The sequence below is a fragment of the Brassica napus genome, chromosome C2, assembly GCF_020379485.1.
Source record: "Brassica napus cultivar Da-Ae chromosome C2, Da-Ae, whole genome shotgun sequence".
Lineage (NCBI taxonomy): Eukaryota > Viridiplantae > Streptophyta > Magnoliopsida > Brassicales > Brassicaceae > Brassica > Brassica napus.
Genome location: NC_063445.1, coordinates 21,525,972 through 21,548,927, shown reverse-complemented (window position 1 = coordinate 21,548,927; position 22,956 = coordinate 21,525,972). Strand labels below are relative to the sequence as shown.

The 22,956-nt window shown below is 38.0% G+C and overlaps 3 protein-coding genes across 7 annotated transcripts; 1 reads left to right on the top strand and 2 right to left on the bottom strand.

Annotated features, from left to right (window-relative positions):
• Positions 1-10,932: 10,932 nt before the first annotated feature.
• LOC106362200 lies at positions 10,933-15,231 on the bottom strand. Of its 5 annotated transcripts, none has more exons than XM_048748415.1 (5): positions 14,558-15,231; positions 14,399-14,448; positions 14,222-14,267; positions 14,062-14,153; positions 10,933-12,106 (listed from the first exon to the last, which is right to left on the bottom strand). In XM_048748415.1, the coding sequence occupies exons 1-5, from the start codon at positions 14,655-14,657 to the stop codon at positions 12,068-12,070; spliced, it is 327 nt and encodes a 108-aa protein (XP_048604372.1). In that variant the 5' UTR covers positions 14,658-15,231; the 3' UTR covers positions 10,933-12,067. The 5 variants fall into 5 exon arrangements, with proteins under 5 accessions (XP_048604372.1, XP_013657498.1, XP_013657496.1 ...); XM_013802044.2 differs by having other exon boundaries at positions 10,933-11,355; XM_013802042.2 differs by having other exon boundaries at positions 10,933-11,322.
• On the top strand, positions 11,107-12,181 carry LOC125582033 (MLP-like protein 34). Its single transcript, XM_048748413.1, has 2 exons — positions 11,107-11,366; positions 11,761-12,181. The coding sequence occupies exons 1-2, from the start codon at positions 11,153-11,155 to the stop codon at positions 12,036-12,038; spliced, it is 492 nt and encodes a 163-aa protein (XP_048604370.1). The 5' UTR covers positions 11,107-11,152; the 3' UTR covers positions 12,039-12,181.
• A 5,003-nt stretch (positions 15,232-20,234) lies between the features above and the next one.
• Positions 20,235-22,791, bottom strand: LOC125582241. Its single transcript, XM_048748835.1, has 9 exons — positions 22,417-22,791; positions 22,057-22,330; positions 21,691-21,805; positions 21,493-21,617; positions 21,249-21,330; positions 21,063-21,174; positions 20,828-20,985; positions 20,642-20,762; positions 20,235-20,573 (listed from the first exon to the last, which is right to left on the bottom strand). Exons 1-9 carry the CDS (start codon positions 22,789-22,791, stop codon positions 20,235-20,237), a joined length of 1,701 nt encoding a protein of 566 aa, XP_048604792.1.
• Positions 22,792-22,956: the final 165 nt, after the last annotated feature.

The window sequence follows — 22,956 nt, the reverse complement described above, 5'->3', positions numbered from 1 at the left end:
CCATAGAGGAACTGGAGGAATGGGATGTAGAAGAGGGAGCTTGAAGCTGAGAGCTGAAGTAAGCAATGAAGTTCTGGATTTGATCTTTAGACAAATTGCCAACGAGACCGTCTAAGCCACCAGAGGAGGCTTTCTCTGCAACAGAAACCTGAGCAGTAACTGCAGGTGATGACTGAGAAGTCTGTGGAGGTTTTCCATGAAATGGTTTACCTTTCTTCCAACCAACAGGGAAGCCATGTAGTTTGTAGCAACGATCAATTATATGACCAACATAACCACAGTGCGAACAAGTAGGACGATTATCCTTCTTCTGAAAAGCATTCAACATACCATTAGGAGTGGCAAGCAGATAGTCAGTAGAGGGAACACTCTGAGTGCCGTTTAATGGATATGTTGGAGCTGTTGAGTTGATATGATAAGCCGCAGGAACAACAGGAGTGTTGAATAGACGCTGACTATCATCCTTGTAACACCACCGAACCGTCTTAGACATCGGTCAGTCAGCCGGGCAACATCCAAACAAGAACATGCCCGAACGACCTTCCTCTGCCAAGTCCGAAAGTGTTACGACGGGTTGAGAATAGACTTTCCAAGTCACAAACATAATTCTGTAACCCAGAATATCCATTCAAACTCGTTTCCTCTAATCTTCAGCCTAAGGCTTTGCAACCTGTACCAAATCATAGAGTTGTGTTAGGTTGGACTAACCTAATATCAGATTCAACACGTCACGAATATAAAACATACTTTATTCCATATATATATAACATGAAGTTCACTAGCCCAAAATATTATACATATGGTCTATGGACGCAGTCGAAAGTAAAACACACATTTATATATCTTGAAAACGAGTCTTTAGCAAAAGATGTCCAATCTACACCAGCTCCTACAGTTCCGCGAGCGCTATGGTCCTTTCTACTGGTCACCTGCAAAAGGATGTGAGGAGTGGGTGAACTAGTTTCACTCAGTGAGCCAGGGTTCCCTATCTAGCATATACAACTACCCGTCATTCTAAACCTAACCCCAAACACAAGAAAGACGGGTAGTTCAACAAGCAACATTCAAGATCATAAAGCAAGACCGATTTAAGCAATAAACCATTAAACCATATTAAATCAAAACACTCTTTATGAGTGTCGCATCAATCAAACAACATATATATATATACTCTTAGGGCCCAACAGAATCATTCTTCCTCCACATAAGGGACGCTGGCAATCCCTTCACTATTACACCACACAAATGTAGACGCTTGGGAATCGCCCGGTCACGGTCCTCAATCGGAATCGCCGTGCCCCGGTCCTCTATCGGACTCACCGGGGGCTGTCACATCCACGTGTGACACTCGGCCTTGGTGATCAAGCCAAGTTCAACCGAGCCCACCACTTTCCGGACCACAACCGGCTTAGTGGTACCATTTGAGGAAGCAATGACCTGCAAACTAGTACTAGAACCACCACGAGGTTCTCACACAACAGTACCAACACGAGGTACACACTATAACAACATATAATAATCACATAATCACAATAATCCGGGTGCTTAGACTAGTCTTGCTATCCATTTAGCCCAGACATTATCTCAAGCCTCGGATCCACAAACTGACACCTAGACCGGTCTGGCTATCCTAGCTCGGAAACCGTCTCCGATGTCAGGAACCTGCATTAAAAACACGTTAACAAACAATAACCGTGACTCACAGTGATTAAGCGATGTGGCTCGACTCTTTGATTCCGGATGTTGACCAAACCCTTTTTCTCCCCTCCAAATCTTCGTCTTGGTACCGTGATGCTAAATCCCAAAATCCAACGTCGATGTCTTGAATGGACTGGTCTGGACTGATCAGAACTCGGAAAGAACCTTCTTTCACTTCTGGACAGTCTTCGGAACTTCCTGGCAGTATTTCGGTCCTCAGAAATTCTCTAAAATTCTCGTAACAGCTCGGAATCTCCTGCTTTCTTTTTCTACTTTTGTTTCTCTCTCTAACCCAAGTCTTTAAGTACTTTTGGATGAATGAAAACGACCAGGGGAGCTGAGTACATATAGAAGACACCAGCCAATAAGAATGAGCCACCCGATCGCATGTGTGTCGTCCTGCGTGCTTCCGGTCGCATGTGTGGCGACACATGGGCGTCCACATGCCCTGTTGCATGCTCTCTAGCCATGCCAGAAGACACTTTCACGTCCACTTGCCCTTCATCATGTCTGGTGTTCATGCATCGCTACACACGGCCCTCTACATGTCGGTTCGCATGTACTGCGACACCTCGTGCTTCTGTGTGTCAAGCTGCATGGAACTGCTTCATGCACGTCTACACCTCCTTCTTGTGTTGATACTCAGCAGATTTAATGGTTGACACCACGTCCTGATCCCTTAGATCAAGCCACCTCGAGCTTCTCAGTCGATTTGCGCGATTTCGGCCCTTCTGGTGAATTTCCGTCCCGCGATCAATCCCAAATATTTTTCCGCTCCCGTTCTGATGAGCTAAATATGTTTAATAGACTCCAGACTAACCTTAATCTTGAGGATACAAATTTCCCGAGCCTTCGGCTTCCCCGAAAAATTCCATAAAACCGAAATTAGGTTTTTTTTTTTTTTAAGGCGGGGTATTACAATCCTGATCCAAAATATTGCCTATCTCAGCAAGATCTGGAAGAGGTTTCTTCATGATGATCTGACCAAGAATAATAGAATACTTCTCATTCAGACCCGCAAGGAACTTGATTGTTCGACCATGATCCACCTTGGCTTGAGCCTGACGTTGACCCGCACAATGGAAGGTGTTACAACAAGCACAAGGTTCTGAGATTTCAGAACTGTCAATATTATCCCATAGAGTCTTCAGAGTAGTATAATAAACTGACAAATCCATAGATCCTTGACGTAGATCCTGGATTTGTTGAACAAGCTGAAAGGTTCTAGGCAAGTTTGTCTTATGGAAACGATTATGGAGATCCATCCAGATCTGATCATCGTTAAAGGAGAGGATGCTACCGTAGATTTGTTTAGAAACCGTGTTCAATATCCATGATTTGACCATGCTATTACACCTAGACCAGATGTGGAAAAGAGGGTTACCTTCTTCGGGACGAGGAAGAGAATCATCAATGACAGCGATTTTGTTCTTCGCATCCAAAGCTATCTTCATCGCAGAGCTCCACTGACCATAGTTCGATCCATCCAGAGAAACAGAGACGAGTGACAATCCTGGATGATCGGCGTGATGGAGAAACAGTGGTGAACGAACGCTATCCGGATCCCATAACGGAGACTGAACGATCGGTGCATCAGGAACAGTTGAGGAGCTTCCAGCACGTGTAGATCGAGCAGATCGGCGATTGGTACGGCTAATGTTAGCGATAACCATCGTTGATGAAGAAGAAAGCGAGAGAAAACAAAATCACGTCGAGAAGATAACAAAATCAAGAGCGTACGAGCTAAGCGTATTGCTATGATACCATATTAGTTAAATAGAAGATGAACAGAAAGACCTTCGGAACTCAACAATAGTGACAGAGAGAGCGAAGAGAAAATGCCAAAAGGAAAAAATTTCTGTTAGCTTTATTAAATGACATAAAGTGTAATATATACAGTTGGCTCTAACAACTATACCGAAATAGATCGGTTATGTACATTTACTATACTGAGAATCAAATCTTATATAACCAATACCTATGAAAGCTATTAAGCAAACACCCACTAAAACTAAACTATAAACTAGGAATAAAAACTAAAATCCATAACTTTAAACTAAAAAACACATGACACGTTGGTTGCATGATCACGCATCATCATCCTCAAGACACAACCATAACCACGCTTTTATGAAACGTGATATAGTAACGTGACTTCGAACTACATGATCTTCTGGATCGTCAGCGTCACCACTTTCTTTGCCATGTCAACACCACCGATGATTAGTATCTTTCAAGCTTAAAATCAAGAACTTATAAACATTAACTGCAGGTCTGAGATAAGTATAGTGTGAAGTTGTGTTAAGCGTTTTAATTGATTTCATCTAATTTATATTGTTTATTTTATTTAGAGGATTCGACCGTTCTAATGAAAAAATTGCATTTTTCAAAATTGACTTGAAAATTCGTCACTTAAATTTAGCCATATGACGTCTGTTTTACCAAAGGCTTTCAGTTTAGCCTTGTCGTGTCCTTTATCTTTCACTTATATTATTTATAAGGTTATAATTACTTTTTGTTTCTTGATTTATATGCTAACAAATAGCTAAGAACTAGAAAAAGATCAATCAATTAGCATTAGAAAATTATTGTCTGCGTGACACTCTTTTGTTTCCTTGCTTTCTTTGAAAAATCTGTTTTTTTTTCTAATCCAAATTGGTTAGCAGTGTTTTTGGAATCTCACGTTTTCTGAAATGTGAAATATACGTTATAAAAGTAAAGGAAAAGTCTATCTTTATTCATAACATAGAGGTTCATTATATAGGAGATTACATCGTCGTAGATAAATGGAAATAGTACAAATCATAATCCAACTAGGAAAAAGGAAAACATAAAGATATACGGAAAAAGAAAAGTTGGCCAACTCTCTCTCTTTCTTGGGCCGCTGATGGTATAATCTCTTGGTTATGAGTCATCTACAATCTGGTTCATAACACTCCCCTTTGTATGCCATAACCATTTAGAGCTTGTAATGTGTTTTAATGTTGCCTCATTAAAACCTTACCAGGAAAACCCAATTGGGACAAAACCATGGTGAAGGAAAAAAAGTACAACACACATTACTTCCCCTGATTTGGACATTACTGAAGGTCACTTGTACCTCTCCAATTTTCTGCAATCCGTGGGTGATGAAGATTTTGGTCAGAATATGCTTCGTCCTCGAACATGATAGTTGGTTCTTCTTTACCATCGGCCATGCCACAATCTGATCGAACATATTGAGTCATCGACCTCAAATACACACACACGAAATCTTGGATGATGTTGCTGTGATATGCGTGTACCACCATGTGTAAAACATAACATGTCTGAAAAACAAATCAACAAAACCAAATAACCCATATTTGAGCTGGTTAGTATAAAATAAACTAAAATCAAAGGCTTTTTCATCGTCCTTTTTATGAACCAAACAGATCAGTATCTAAAACAAGACTTATGCATCGTCCATCTCAGGACTAAATGGACTTCTTTATTGTCCACCCTTGGACTGAATGGATCAGTGTCCAAAACAAGTGATCTCACGCCCATGTACTAGATAATGGGTGAGACTGCTAATTCATATTAAATATCTTGAGTACCCTTTTCTGTATATACTATTTGATGCACAAGGATTTCATTGTTAATGTACTCAAGCTGTAATCCCAAACAAAACTTGGTTTTCCAAGATCTTTCATCTCAAACTCTTTCTTGAGATATTCAACTGTTTGGAAAATTGTATGCAGAGGTTCCTAGGATATTCAGATCATATACTTTGATGATTATCAATATTGTTCTCGAGAACTTGCTGTTCTTTCAGCTCAATACCCTCTAGTACTTTCATTATCCAGTGGACCATATAAATATGCAGTCACTACATCAATTTGCTGCAAGTCTAATTTTTTCTCTTATATAGCCAGACTTATGAGAAATCTAAAAGTAGTTGCATCCACCACATAGGAGTATGTCTCCTCATAATCTATTACTGGTCTTTGTGAGAATCCTTGTGCAACATCAACTTTATATCTCACGATTTCTATTCCTCAGAAGACCCATTTATATCCACTGGTTTTAACATCATATGGGGTCTTAATCATATGGCCAAATACGCATTTCTTCTTTAAACTATTTAACCCCACGTTTCCATTCAATCTAATCTGTTCTACGAGTGCACACTCTTATATTGACGTGGGTTCATGATCCTCGCTTATATTCATAAATTCAAGTGCTACCTTGTATGCAAATAAATCATCTTATGTCGACATTCCTTATTGGTTCCATTATGTTCCAGATGATATAATCGATTGAGATTCATTATTATCAGGACCTTTAATACTTTGCAGCTTGGCGTCCTAAGCTACATTTTTTGGTACCTGTACCTTAGAGCCGGCCGGCCTTATCTCCATGTCTGGGATGGTTTCCTTAGTAACCTCGGATTTGAATTTGATTATCATTCTCTGCACCTTTCTTTTGTTTCCGAGGATTCTTATCTTTTGGAACCTATTTGGTCTACCACGTTTCATACGTTGTCTAGACTCTGTAGCAACTTGACTGTGTCTCTTCTTGGACATCAATTTCGTTGGTGCTTTACAAGCTGGTTTATATATGACTTAGTCATTCTTTTTCGGGCCAGCAAATGTGTCTGACATTTGATTAGCTAGCTTTGTAAATGTATAATCTTTGGACATCTATTTTACATTCTTTAGTCCGAGGATCTTGCCAAGACATTGATGGTTGATTTCATTCTATTTCTTTTACCATTATTTTACCAGCTTTATTATTTATTTTTCCTCCTAGTCTTAAAATAATCCGTGTACCTGGCCTCAAATATAATCACTCATAGTTGGCTCAAAGTACTTTATTATTGTGGGAGAATCATATCCAACATATATCCCCATCCTCCTTTTGAGGTCCCATCTTAGTTCTCTGTGGTGGAGCAATTAGTACATAGACAACACATCCAAATGTCTTATGATGGGGTATGTCTGGCTCTTGACCCGTTAATAATTGTGATAGGGGATATCTATGCTCACAAAATAGCCTGATGCGTATTAACTTAGGTGCATGTAAATTTCGTGTGGCCTAAGCTGTGAATGGGAGTTTTGACCTCATAAGTTATGGTATATCAATCAGCTATTTGCGTTTTAAAAGATTTCGGCCAATCCGTTCTTGGTATGGACATGTATCACAAAATTGTCCACACTTACCCCCATGGACATACCATAATCATTTAAACGCTTGGGACATGTATTCACCAGTATTATCTAGACATATAGTCTTTATTTATGAAAAAGGGGCTCGTAGCCGTTTTACTGGTGATGGCCTAATGAGTTTCCCTTGTGTACATGCTACACATGTGAGATTCTTTGGGATAACTCTTCTTATCTTTTAATGTGTGTCTTTTGAATATCAATTTTCGCATCATGTATGGACCAGGATGGCCAATCCGGTTGTGCCATAAAGTGTATATTTTCGCAGGCTTTTAGCCTCTATCATACTGATCTATGCATAGTCTAGGTCAGTAGAGAATGCATGTATAGTCTTTAGGACTTATTATGGCCTTGGGTGATTTTATACATATATCTGAAGGAACTCTTTGTTTCCTTCGCACATTGTTTCAATATGGAAACCATTCATTCTTATATCTTTAAAACTCAATAGGCTGCTCTTGCTCTTAGAGCTGGGTGAATATAAGGCATCAATGATTTTTAGATGCATACCCTTAGGCAATAATATATTAGCCTAGCCATAGTCTTCTTTCAGACTGGCGATACCTGCTTTAGTACTTATATTGGCGTTTTTCTTTCAATGTACTCATATAGAAAAATCATTCATTCATTTAATCTAAGCAGACAATGTAATAGAAATAAATTCAAGGAGATAAAAATCAGAGAAAGCATACAAGCAAAGCAATCACACAAGTTTGATGTCGAAATCAGATTATCAACTTGATTCTTTTAGGCAATCATAAGTCTCATATTCCATAAGATCATCTTGATCATGTTCGAAATTATTTTCACCATCTTTATAGACCAAGTGGGTTTCAGGATTCTTCCCTTTCAGACTCTCTTTGATAGAGGTCACAAAAATGTTTGGGAGTCCTTCATATCTTAGCCCAATGGTTCCCCATTCCACATCTATGGTACACTGATTTGGTCGAGCTTTGTGGTTTAAAGGATATACCACGGCCACTGCCTTGACCATGGCTCAAATTGGGTTGATACCCACGGTCTCTGCCATGGTGATTCCCACGGCCAAATGTGTTATAGTGGCCATGGCCACGTCCATTCCACCCTCCACGGCCATGACCGTGTGGTCTATCATTCTAGACGTGGTTACCTTTTTTTTTTTTTTTTCTTCTACGGCCTTATTGGTATCAGGTAATGGGGTTAATCCAGGAAGTATCAATTTACTGTTTCTCATCAGTAATCCATTGTTTTGCCCATCTAGCAATAGACTCATCCACAGACTTATAATCCTGGATTCTAGGATTTTTCCAATCAAATAGGGCATTTGGTAATAACACCGTTCTTTGGTGATCATATCTCGATTTTTTAACTCTGTCCAAAGGTCTAAAGGATTCTCTATAGTCATACTGATCTTTGAGACTCTTAATAAGATGATGGCTAATAATTAATCTTTGTCATGTATCAATCTTTCTCATTGGCATTATTGCCTTCTATGATACATTCACCAAGTCTTTTTGACTTTAGGATAATCTTTGTATCCAATGCCCACCGTAAATAATTATCTCCAGAGAGATTTAGGGCAGCAAAATCCAGGTTGATTTTCGACATCTCAAATCATATATCACTCAATATTTAGGTAAAATTTTCATGCGGCCTTACTCTTAAAAACAATCAATTCGGATTTCAATCTTGTGAGGACAATGAGACTATCAATCTTAAAGGCATTTAATCAATCAGTCAATTTCTAGCAAGTCTCAGTAATACTATTTCTATGTGCTCATAATATTATTGTTTATCAAGACTAGCAAAAACGGATTCAATTAATCATGCAATTAGGGTTTAGCAATCAATGGGTTTTAGCAAGACTAGTAAAAAGATTTATTAATCACTCAATCAGTTTCAAGGCTGATTTTAGCAATACTAGAATATAGATTTCAAGCATGAATTTCAATGAATCAGTTTCAAGGCTGATTTTACCAATAATAGAATATAGATTTCAAGCATGAATTTTAATGAATCAATTTCAAGGCTGATTGGTATTTAGCATAAACCATGTGTAAATAATTTATCTAGTATCCGAATTTATCAAACCTCAAAAACATATAATTAGATCAATCAATTTAATCGAACTTAGCATACAATCTTAAACCTCAAGACATTAGATTTTATCATGAATCTATCAACCTAGCATACAGATTCTCAATTCTCAAAGATATCCAAATCATATCAATATAACCTATCATACAGATTATTTAGGATTTCTATTTAAAACAGATCAGATTACAAAACAATCAATCCTAGCAGATGATATTAAACCTCAAGAATCATGCAATCAGATCATTCAGATTTTAAACAAGTAAACCTCAATCAATCTTAGCAGATGATATTAAACCTCAAGAATCATGCAATCAGATCATTCAGATTTTAAACAAGTAAACCTCAATCAATCTATCGATAGATTATATAAGCAAAGCAAGCTAGCAACCTATCGGATTCAATCAATGTTTTAACAGGCTGGTCGGTTTAAACAATTTTAAATCAGATGAACAATTAACCAAGCAAGATGAGAAAATAAATCTATCAATTTAACGGTCAAAAATAATTCTAGCAACATAGCATCAGATTCAATCAGATTTAAAACCTCAATGATCAAAACCAAAAACAGTTTTGATTTCAAAATATTCGATTAGGGTTTTAATACGTGATTTGATAATTATAGTATAATTAATTCTGATACTTATATTATTTAGGGTTTATAGATATAGGGTTAGGGTTTATTGGATTTTAACTTGTAAAAACCGATTTGGGGTTTTAATTATGTAGGAACATGATTTAGGGTTTGGGATATCGAACTTTTAGAGCTTCGATTTACTCAATTAGGATTTTTGATCTATTACTCTATGGTTTTGATTCATAAAGATTAGGGTTTTAGGGTTTCATTCTTTATCAATCAATCCATGTTCGATTATGGGTTGTTAGGTTTTGAATAACCTTTTAACCTTAGATGATTGTTGAATCGGACCACCAAAGAAGTTGAGCCGCGAGCTGGACACGAATGGGACGCGAGCTGGAATGGATCGAGTCGCTTTTATCGGGTCGCGGACGTCCTTTGTTGCTTGATCGGGAACGCCTTGATCGTCGGACGCAAGCTGTCTGATGCTGTCGCGAACGAGGAAGAGGTCGCATGCTGGAACTGCTCTCGGGTCCCGAACGTCTGAGCTAGGATCAGGAACGCCTTGGGCTGAAGCTGATCGGGGATGCGAGCTGGAACAGATGCGGGAACAAGAGACGCGATCGGGGTTTCGGGTTCGTCGGATCGCCGGCTAGGGTTAGGGTTTTTAGGGTTTTTCGATTTGGGTATTAGCTTAGGGATTTAAAGTTTCGTGTTGATAACGTGTTATAAAAATAATGGAAAAGTCTATCTTTATTCATAACATAAAAGTTCCTTATATAGGAGATTACACCGTCATAGATAAATGGAAATAGTACAAATCATAATCCAACTAGGAAAAAGGAAAACATAAAGACATAAGGAAAAGAAAAAGGTGGTCAACTCTCTCTTTCTTGGGTTGCTAATGGTATAATCTCTTGATTATGAGCTATCCACGATCTGGTTCATAACAATATATGTTTTTTGTAGAAAATGTGTGAAATACAGGTTTTGAAGTAGATAAATATTTTTATTCTTGAAAAATCGATAAATATTTTCTTATGGCCAGTTTATGTTGTTTTTCAAACAAATTGTTTCTGAGGGTATTTTCTAGCAAAACGTTATGAAGAAAATACTTAATTAACGACAGAGAAATCCTAGTATGGCCTTTTATTATGTCAAAATCTGAAATAATTTTAATTTATTTATTTTTCTATTTTGAAACTAAGGTGTCTTCATTGATTAACAATGGCCGTGATCTCTTACGGATCATTCGAAATTATTTAACAAAGCAACCTGCTGCCAATAATTATGTTAATAACTATATATTTATGCATAAATATCTGAGCAGAGACTTTTAACAACTGCGAAAACGAAATAAGCGACGGCCATCGTGTGATTGATGAATAGATGACTGTATAAATAAAACAAAATAATCTACTAAATCATAATAACGGGGATGAGGTTCACATGGAATACAACAAATAATGAGATTAGTTTAATGATCAAACGCTGTCATCTTCAACAGATACTCAACCATTTTCTCTACAAATAGGGCTAAAGAGGTCACAGGGGAACTCACTCCTCTCTCAAACCCCTATTTTCTCGAGATAAGCATTAATTATCAGAGGTAGAAAGAATGGCTGAGGCGGCACCAACTGAGGCGTCTAGTTTAGTCGGAAAGCTTGAGACAGAAGTGGAGATCAAAGCTTCGGCTGGAAAGTTTCATCACATGTTTGCAGGAAGACCGCATCACGTCTCCAAAGCATCTCCAGGTAACATTCAAGGTTGTGACCTGCATGAAGGGGACTGGGGCAAAGTCGGCTCTATCGTCTACTGGAACTACATTCATGGCAAGTCAACTTCATACACTTTTTTTCTTATTATCATTGGATTCTTATTAAACCGCAATTTCTTAAGTCTAATTTACCACGTATGCGGTATGCCACTGTCTATATCATGTAGTGCAATATATAAAGCGTTCTGTCTAGCGTAAATTGATTTTGAACTCCCATTAAACTACTATCACTTACTTTATAATAATAGGAGGAATTTAAGAAATCCCTTTTTTAGTAATATTACCGCTATATGTGGATCTCATATACCCACGAGGCGATGACCAATATATGTATATATATACTTAATAATACTATCACTTGAATACATGTACATATAATAAGATTTTGAACTAACATTCAAGGTATTCTCAAAGTCAAACAAATGAAAAGTATTAAATAATTGGTGCAGACGGGGAGGCCAAGGTGGCAAAGGAGAGGATCGAGGCAGTGGAGCCGGAGAAGAACTTGATCACGTTCAGGGTTATAGAAGGTGATCTGATGAAAGAGTACAAAAGCTTCTTGCTCACGATCCAGGTGACCCCTAAGCATGGAGGGCCGGGGAGTATTGTGCACTGGCACCTTGAGTACGAGAAGATTAGCGAGGAGGTTGCTCATCCCGAGACTCTCCTCCAGTTCTGTGTTGAAGTCTCCAAAGAGATCGACGAACATCTCTTGTCTGAGGAATAGAGGAGAGTACCCCTCGTTTAAAAATCCTATCAGTACTTGTATGTGCGGTTGAGCATTTCGATTTCAGTCTTTGAAAATTTAATAATTAAAAAAAAAGGTTTAATAATTAATGATATAAATATATATATATATATATATTTTTTGTCAACAAACGGCTATTCTATTACTCAAACATGAGGTGGTCTGGGTAGCCAGACCGGAATAGAACAACCAATAAAACATAGAGATCTATGAAAAGATCGAGCATTCCTAGCTAAAGAATCAGCAATTTCATTATGTGTTCTTGGTACGTAGGTGATCTTGAAGTCCGAATAACACATGAGGATGATTTGAATGGCTTCCAGCTCCGTTGAAAACTTTGGTCAGGCTTGGGGTTCCTTTATCATAGCTATCAGGTCCTTGCAATCTGTACCAAAGTGTTGGCAGTTTGAATGTTGAAGCTTGTTTTCCAATGCCCATTTCAATGCTTCCAATTCCGAGTGTAGTGTTGTCTCCCGCCTCCTTAAATTCCGTGTTCCCATAAGTTGGATCTTTCCCGTGTTATCCTTCCATACCCAACCAATTCCACTGAATAGATCTGTGGATGTCCAAGAGCCATCCACCATGCACATATTATTCAAGCTTAAGGCTTGTACCACTTCAGTGTTTGGTGCCTGAAGAGGATTAGGCACCAAGCCTGACATTCACTCTCTGCATACCTGACCAGTTCCAGAGGGTCCCTGTCAATCCCCCTGAATAGCTTATCATTCCTCGCCTTCCATATGTACCAGATTATCCAGGGATAAGGGTCTCTATCATCTTCTGGCCTTCTAATTGTATTTTTCCTCCAGAAAAGGTAGTCCATATTGGCGTACATACTCGATATGGGGAAAGTTTGGGGGTTTGACGGCGTAGATGATAGTTCTCATGCTTGTAACGCTAGGGGACATTCAAAGATCGCATGGGTTACATTTTCCTCTGGCTCTCCACATCTTGGGCAGTAATCATCACACCGCAGATTACGACGTATTAAGTTCCTTGTTACTGCTACATGTCCCGAAATTAATTGCCATATAAGATGGCGAATTTTCTGAGGTGCGTTCACTTTCCAAGCAAAGGCTTGAAGTTCAGTGATGCTAGGTTGTGTGACTTCAGCTTCCTCCTCCGCATCCAATATATTTGTAGCAACCCAATACCCAGACTTAACCGTGTATTGGCCGTTTTTAGTGTAGCTCCAGCAGAAAGAATCTCTGCGATGTGTTGGGCTTATGGCCAAACTCATAATCAGCTGTATATCCTCTTGCTCAACATATATATGTGTATATATATATATATATATATGATGAATTCTGCTATTCGATCTTTATTTTTTATTTTATATTTGGAGATTAATATTTTAAAAGAATATATTAGAGCATTGCTATTTCAAAAAAAAATATTGAAACATATATCATCTCTATTATAGAGTTTCTGTATTTTAAATGTGAAAATAGCAAAATACATTGAAAATAGTGTAAATAACACGTAAATATACGTGGATTTGAATATAGGTTGACATTACGATCCTAACACACACAAATTAATCAAGCGAGCATATGAAGACAATGATAAACGTACAAGAAAGTATTAATAGTAGTCAAATGGTTCAAAATCAAATAATAGTCCAGTAGACCCGTTGACCGAAGATAATGCGAATGTGATAATTGTTTGCACTGAGATTGTATCTCATTTATGGTACCTGCATCTATATACTTAGAGCATGTTTATTGGGACAACCCCTAAATGGGTTCTCAGTGAACATTTAAGGATTAAAATTATGTTAAGAACTTTTGTTAAGAAACACTGAATTTTAGTGCTCCAATGCAAGTTTTTTAACTAAGGGTTCTTAGAAAAAAAATTTAAGATATGATTGTTTGGATGCTTTGTTTTACATACATCGTGTCTCTAAAATGCATACGCATTAAGCACCTTCAATGATGATTAAAGAGAGTTAAAACCAAAATCATTAATCAGTCAACAAGAGAGCCTTTTTGTGTTGACTCACCTTTGTATAATCGCAAGCTTGACACCCACAAAGATAGCCTGATCCTTTGATGGGAAAAACGGATTCGGAGTACCTCCTCCTCCATAATAAGCCTTAAGAGAAAAGATAATACGATTATGTGTTTGTCCAGAAAGAAGACACTACTACACTAAAAGTTAACCTGCATAGAGTTTGACCAGTCTGGATACGGTGTGGGGGGGAATGTCCTGCAAAACAAGTGGTAGTAGATACATGAAAAGTCAGTGTTACTTAATAAAAAAAAAAGATACATGAAAAGTCAAACACACATGTAGATTCAAATATAAAACGAACGGAGAAGGAGAGGAGAATAATCAACCTGTGTTGAGGATGCTGGTTTTTCTTCGCTTGTTCCCATTGTTTTAAAAGCTACAAAACAAAGGAGCAAGAACCTGTCAATACAAAAGACTTCTCGAACAGAGGATTTAGTCATCCCAAAAAAAAAAAACTCAAAAAGACAAAGCTTTGTGTTCTCTACCCGACATATTTAACAAAAACAGAGACTTTACTACAGAACACAAAATGAGCTCGTTTGTTCCCAAAGTTGTGTTTCTCATTCGTCCAGCCACCACATTCATCTCGCAGAAACAGTTTTACAAAACAAAAACGATATTGATGAGTATTAATCATCCTGCCGGTGAAACTCAAGATGAAAACTTGTCAATAAAACTAAACCATTACAACCCAACAATCAGGTGTCCTCATACAGATTGATAAGCCTGAGCCAAAGCATTGCAACCACTGAACACAAACTCCAATTGCTCAAAACAGTTTAAAAGATATGACTTTTCGATTTGGTAAATGCTTATGAATAAGTAGTTAAAGATCCCAACATCAGCATCAAAATCAAAAGATATGACTTTTCGATTTGGTAAATCGATTAGAACAAACAATAAACCAGAAACTCTATCTCTTACGTCTCAAAGGCTCTGAGATTCAGCCGCCGCCTCCACCGCGTCGCGATCCATCTCGATAGAAACACTATTCACCTTCTACTCATTCTCCATCGGTGCTGCTCTCCGATGCACTCTCAACACAAAAGAACAAAACAAATTTCATCTCTTGAGATAGAACGCCGAGGAGAGGAGAGGAGAGGAGAGAAACCTAGAGAGAGAGAAACAAAAGAAGAAATGAGACGGAAACCTCTCCTCTACCCAATAGTTTTGTGACAGCTGTCTCCTAACAACCGTCCTTTTGCTCTCTTGATCAAGAGACGCATCTTGGGTTAATGTCTTTTTTTTTTTTTTTCTAATCCTAACTAACGTGAGCAACCCTATCAAAGAGTCAGCAAGGAGACTGTTTCGCTTTGATAACCGTTTGTGTCAGAAGGAGGGGTTTAAAGAGACAATATCAAGAGGCTGGAAAGGATCCGGGCAATCAGAACTGATGAACCTCCCTCTTGCTCAACGTCTGATTAAATGTCGATCTCAGATTTCTACATGGAAAAGATTAAACCGTGTTAATGCAGAAGAACGTATACAGTTGCTTCGGGGTAAACTAGATAGAGCAGTCTGCTCGGCAGCTACAACTGCACAGGAGAAAAACGTCATTATGGAAGACCTCAACCAAGCATATGTAGAAGAAGAAATGTATTGGAAACAAAAGAGCAGAGTTATGTGGTTAAGAGCTGGTGACCGCAACACGTCCTACTTTCAGTCAATTACAAAAGCCAGGCGAAACAGAATGAATCTCACCTTTATACAAGATGATCATGGAGTTATACAGAGAGGCCACAAAAACATAGCTAAAGTGGCGGAAGACTATTTCCAGAGACTTTATTCATCAACAGCGGATCCTTCAACACACTTTTCTAAAGTGTTTCAAGGTTTCCAGGCAAGAGTAACAGATGAAGTAAATACAGAACTAATTGCTAGAGTGACAGAGGAAGAGATCCAAGCTGCTATCTTTGACATTGGAGGGCATAGAGCCCCAGGGCCTGATGGTTTTTCTGCTATTTTCTACCATAACTATTGGGAGGAGATTAAGCCGAACGTAATTTCCGAGATTATTCAGTTTTTTGATAATGGCAATCTTGATAGTCGACTGAATCACACACATCTTTGCTTAATTCCAAAAGTATATCCTCCGACTGGTATGACTGAGTTTAGGCCTATTGCATTATGTAATGTGGCCTATAAAATCATTTCTAAGGTCCTGGTGAATAGGTTGAAGAAGCATCTTCCTGGCCTTATTGCAGAGAATCAAGCCGCTTTCATTCCGGGAAGAATGATTACTGATAATATCATTCTTGCTCATGAGGTGTTCCACAGTCTAAAGGTCAGAAAGAGACAATCTAAATCATATATGGCTGTGAAAACAGATATTACTAAAGCTTATGATAGGCTTGAATGGAATTTCCTTGAAGAAAAAATGAGGCGAATGGGATTTCATGATAAGTGGATTACCTGGATTATGAAGTGTATAAGTTCAGTTACTTTTTCTGTGCTCATCAATGGATCACCAGAGGGTTTTATCACACCGCAAAGGGGCATACGACAAGGAGATCCTCTATCACCGTATCTGTTTATTTTGTGTGCTGAAGTTTTATCACACCTAATGAATCAGGCTCAGTTCAGTCGGAGACTCCTAGGCGTAAAAATATCAAATCAAGCGCCAGCCATCAACCACCTGCTCTTTGCAGATGATTCTTTGTTATTCTCTTTTGCTAATGCAAGATCAGGGACGCAACTTAAAAAGATATTAGAGTTATATGAACAAGTATCTGGTCAGGCTATTAACCTTACGAAGTCATCTATTACTTTTGGGAGTAAGGTTTCACAAGGTGTCAAGACGCAAATGAGAAACATCCTAGGGATACACAATGATGGTGGAATGGGCAAGTATCTTGGACTACCTGAGCAATTTGGTAGAAAAAAAAGTGAAATGTTTGCATACATTATAGAAAAAGTCAAGAAAGTAACACAAGGATGGCATCAGATATATCTATCACATGGAGGAAAAGAAGTTTTACTTAAAGCAATTGCTCTAGCTATGCCTATCTATTCCATGAATGTCTTTAGATTGACTAAAGAAATTTGTGAGGAAATTAATGGAATATTAGCTCGCTTCTGGTGGAGTTCAGGAGATAAGAAGAGCATTCACTGGTTCTCCTGGGATCAGATTTGTCTACCAAAGAAAGAAGGGGGGATGGGCTTTCGCGATTTAGCAAATTTCAATCAAGCTTTACTGGGAAAGCAAGTTTGGAGGATCATGCAGCATCCTGAGTGTTTAATGGCTAGAGTGTTGAAGGCTCGGTATTTTCCAGACGGAAACATACTTACTGCGGTACTCAAAAAGAAGGCATCGTATGCTTGGAAATCATTTTTACATGGAAGAGATTTAGTCAAGCAAGGGTTGCGGGTTATTATTGGTAATGGATCAACGGTCAGCACTTGGATTGACCCTTGGATACCATGTCATCCACCACGACCCCTGAGATCTAATGGAAATGGTTTTGGATTCTCCACAATGGATCAACTTTTGACAACAGATGGAAGTCGATGGGATGAAAACAGGCTTCGTATGGTCATCGTTGATGAAGATGTTCAAAAGATTCTAAATCTCAAGGTCAGTTCCAGAGCAAATTTAGACTTGTTGGGATGGCAATACAATGGAGATGGATTATACTCGGTGAAATCTGGATATTGGCTTAGTACACACTTACCAACTAATCCGATAATTCAGCTAATACCTGGAAATACACTACTCAAACAGAAGATATGGAAGACAAGGATCCCGTCCAAGCTACAACACTTTCTATGGAAAATGACTTCACAAAGTTTAGCTACAAGCTATAATCTCAAAAGGCGACATATAATCAATGATGCACAATGCAAAAGATGCTGTCAGGGAGAAGAAACAGAACAACACATTTTCTTTGATTGCACCTATGCGAAAGCCATGTGGAGAGCCTCAGGAGTGTCAAATTTAATAATCAATAGCTCCACGACTTCGTTTGAGGAGAAGATCGAAGAATGTATCAGATGTAGTGCATCTACAACTTTGACTCACCTACACGATTTACCCATTTGGATTCTGTGGAGACTATGGAAGAGTAGAAATCTCCTTATATTTCAGACAAAACACGTACCGTGGAGAGTTCTGCTGCAGCAAGCAAAAAAAGATGCAAAAGAATGGCGAGATAACAATGTCCATACTCAAGAATTGACTCCGGGACAACAGAGCAATGTGAATCATTCTCGCAGGAAAATATGGAAGAGACCCAGGGCAGGATGGATAAAATGTAATACTGATGGCTCTTTCGTCAATAATCTAATTGAAAGTAAAGCTGGTTGGATTTTTAGAGATCATCGAGGTCAATACTGTGGCGCAGGCCAAGCCACTGGGAATAGAGTTAACAACGCTCTTGAGAGTGAACTACAAGGTATTTTAATTGCAATGCAGCACGCGTGGACAAGAGGAGTGAAGCTTTTGATAATAGAAGGAGATTGCAAGAAGGCAATTGATATTTTAAATTAAAAAACTATGCAGTTTGATACCTATAACTGGATGCGTGATATCAACTGGTGGAAAAACCAGTTTGAGGAAGTCAGATTTGTATGGACTCACCGAGATGCTAACCAAGTGGCTGACTTGTTGGCCAAGCAATCGCTACCAGGAAATGATAGATTTTATTATTACAATTATGTTCCTTCTTGTGTAACTCATTACTTACACAGAGACTTTGTAAGTTCGGAACAAGTTCATTAATAATAATCAGGTGTTATAAAAAAAAACGTGCTTTAACATTCATGTTTTTTGCTATTCAGTTGTTTCATTACTCTTTTAAGTTTAACTAGTTCCAGTGTCCGCGCTACGCGCGGATTATGTATTTTAATTTATTCTTTATATATTTAAATTACTTAGCAAAGATTGAAAGACAGAAATTAAGTTTTACATTTTATATAAAAATAGAGATTAAAAAAAACAATGACAAAATTGTTTAAAATGTAAATAAATCTAGGCATCAAGTCATGTGGGAAAGAGAATAATAATCCGAATGATGCATAAGTTAAAGTCACTCTTTGATGCATGCTTTTACATGATTTTTTATTCGCCCTTTGAAATGCTTTATGTAATCAATTGATTTGTTGAAGTAGAAATTTATTGCTGGTGATGAACTAAGCAGAAATAATATCATGTGTATTGATAAAATTGTGTGAGTTTTGATTTCTTTACAAAAATTAGTTATAAATGTAGTTGATGTGTTTATACAATTAATTGGCTAACCACTATCACCATCCATCTTTATCATTTTTTTTGGATAAATTAGAGTGAAATGATTCTGGAAAATTATAAACTTTTTGTTAGGAATATCATTAGTTTTTATTTTATATGTAAACATAGTTTAAGTTTCTATTAAGATTGTAGCGATCATGTTAAAAGATTTATTAAAAATTCAAATACTTTATTTATGAAAATAGTAATAGTTTTCTATTATTTTATTATATCATTTTTTTTTTTTTGTTCATCATGTGTTTGCAAAAATTTTATTTAATTTGGAGCTATAATCTATTTGGTAATTATTATTTTGTAGATATTTATTTAATAAAAAGATGTGAAACTTTTAAGAAATTCAATATGAATGATTCCATGTTTATATATTACGTAAGGATACTTTGGGTAGATTGCATTACACATATGCAGATGTATTAGTCATTTCTATTGTGTAGAAATATTACAACTTTGTAGTATTGTTTAGTATCATATTTCCATTGTTCTTAAGTTAATTATTAAACAGCTTAAAATGGAGATGGAATAGAGAAAAGCATGAAAATTTGATAACATTTGTAAAGACTTATATAATGGATCGATAGGTGATTCTCTAACCTAAATTGGGTGATCCTCCAATTTATAAACAAAATATGATAATACAATGAATGATAATACACATAAAATACTGCAAAGACAATGTCTGAAAGTGAAAAAAAACAAAGCAAAGTCTAGAAGTGAATTATAACCTAAATCGATAGGTGATCATCCAAATTATAACCAAAAGATAATAATACCAAAATAGATAAAATACTGCAAAGACAAAGTCTGAAAGTGAAACAAAACAAAGCAAAGTCTGAAAGTGAATAAAATAAAGAAACGTCTGAAAGTGATATGGAATAAAGCATAGTCTATTAGCAAACCAATTCAGCCTTTAAAACTTGCTAGCCACATTTGGCACGCTTAGCTTCTTCTGACTCATCCCCATCAAAACTCCTTTTCACCGCTGCATCTGTGGATCCCTCATGCTCACTGGAAGAACCATCCACACGCTTGCCCATCTGTAAGGTCTCCTCGACAGCAGAAACAATCACATTTTCTTCTAAGTTGCCATCAGCTGCTGCAGCTTCAAGAGGGAGCACCTTTGTAACAGTCAAAGATCGGGTCTTGCCATCCAAATTGTGTTTTGAAACCTTCACAATGAAAGTGTGAGTTTGCCCAATGGTATCAATTAGAGCCTGTGGCACCGGGACCATGTGATCATCTCCTACGCTTTCATTGGCCTATCATTAATAAAAAACCTTATGAGAATGCATTTCGTAAGCTGTATGGAAGACATGTTTACAATCACCTCAAAATATCTCTCAACCAATTCTGATGCTGGCTTCCCAGTCAACTCACGCCCAGCGTCACCGAGAAGCACAAAAAACCCATGGTCATTTTTATCATAGACAGAGAGCTTCGTAAGATACCTGTGACAGAGGAACAATGACAATGAGTGCCAGAACATGTGAGTTTACAAAACTATAACTCTTACTCTGCAACACCGGTAACTTCAGCTTTCCCACATTTTTTACACATGAGCGTAGTATGCCCCTTTGTCGCCTTCGTCTTGCACCCACCGCATGAAATATAATACCATGCAGAACCATGCACAACATCATCAATAGTGGCTGTGCACTCAAACCAAGCAACCTTGCGTAATAGTAATATAAAATAGTATAAACAACTAAGACCAGTTCAAGAATGTGATAAAGTATGAATTATTGTACCTTTGATCCTTCATGCTTGATGTAAGAGAACAGATCCCCTATTGTAACCGTCTCTGCCTTGGTCACAATGTCGGGATTAACCCTGTTGGCAACATCTGTGTTTGAGTCCAACCTGAAAATGATCAGCAAAAAATTAAAATAATGTCAGATAAAGCTATAATGCTTGTTCAACACAGGAGTGCTTACCAAGTCAGGTAATCTCTGGTTGGTTGAACGTCCAAGTCGAGAAACACACGGGAGGATGATAGGGAGGAGAGAGTTAGAGCGCCTGCATAACAACAAATGTTAGCATAACATACAAAAATAAACTACTACATCATAAAGTTTTTTAAAAAACTGATTACTCAACACATAATGCGTCTAATTCAAGTTACTCAAGCATCCTAATTACATCTCTAAACCATATAAGCAGAATTCTGGTAATACTAACCTCCAAACCATTTCGGGTTTACAGTAGTCACTAGAATAACACTCGGAGTGTTTCTATGCGCTTTAAACTTCTCACAGAAGTCTGTAGCAGCCTTGTCCCATAGGTATAGCTTCACCATAGGACCACTGCAACAAACCGAAACACATGTGATAAGCGAAACGATATATGCATAGATTGAAAACTCTGGGTATAACTTACTCATGTGTCTGGAGATGAACCATAAGACGCCGTGAGGAAGCTATCTCGACTTCATCAAGCACAAGACCGGCAGTCAGAGCCTGCTCACCCACCAGTTTGATGTGACCAACGTAATCTGCAATAAGAAAATAATAGAGCTTAAGCCAGTCTAAACAGATAAGACTAAAACATAACATTATACGAACCAAAACCAATGACAAACAATACAAACCATAAATTCCAGTCTAAACAGATAAAACCGAAGCTTAATATCAGCCAAATCAAACCAATGTCAACCCATAAATTCAAGTCTATACAAATAAGACTAAAACATAACACTATTCAAACCAAAACCTGTGACAAACAACAAAACAGTTGATAGCTTACCATAAAGATCCCCTCCGAGGTCACAGCCTGCTTCAAACTCTTCATACCCATTGAACCGGAACCGGACCTCAGGAAAATGAACCGAACTGTCCTCAAAAACAGAGAGGACAGAGGTCCATGAGAAAGTAATAGTCACAATTGGTTCAGCAACCCGGTACACAGTCTTGCTCCTAGACCCATAAAAATTAGTGAGTCTGTAAATGGAACCGGCGATCATGTGTGGCAAATAGGTGTCAATCCTTCCTGGGGGGATGAACCCTTGGATCACAGTACCCTGGTGTTAAGAAAGCAACGTCTATGAGTAAACTTATCGACCAAGCATAACTAAAAAAAAAAGCGAACAGAGATGTCGGAATACACCTGTTCATCAATAAGTAGCATCTCTATACCAATAAGCACCTTCTTAATTGGGTTCCGAGCTTCCCAAAAATGGATCAGACGAAACCTTAGCTCGCCTTCTTGTGGACCAAATCTGACATCTTTGAAGAACATCACTTCATGGGTTTTGGCGGAGGAAACACTGTTTCCGCCGGTATGTCTCATCGGCACATCAGAGCACAGAACAGCCTTGCCGTTTGACTTTTTCGACATGGAAACGACAGAGACAGCCTTGGCGGAAGAGTCACGGGGTTGGTCGGTACGGTTGATCGGCTCAGCGGAAGAGACACTTCCTTTGCCGTTTCGTTTCTTGGAGATAAGGTCGCCGGAAACAGAGGTGTTGCTGCTGGATTTCATCGCTTGAGAGAATTGTTTTAATTTGTGATAAAATCGAGCTGAGAAGATCGCTATAAAAGAACTCAGATGAAGAAAGGATCTCAGATGAAGGAAGTCGAAAGGAATCCATAAATGTGATTCTCGGAGGATTGATTGCACAGAGATTTAATTTCGTGTCAATTGAAC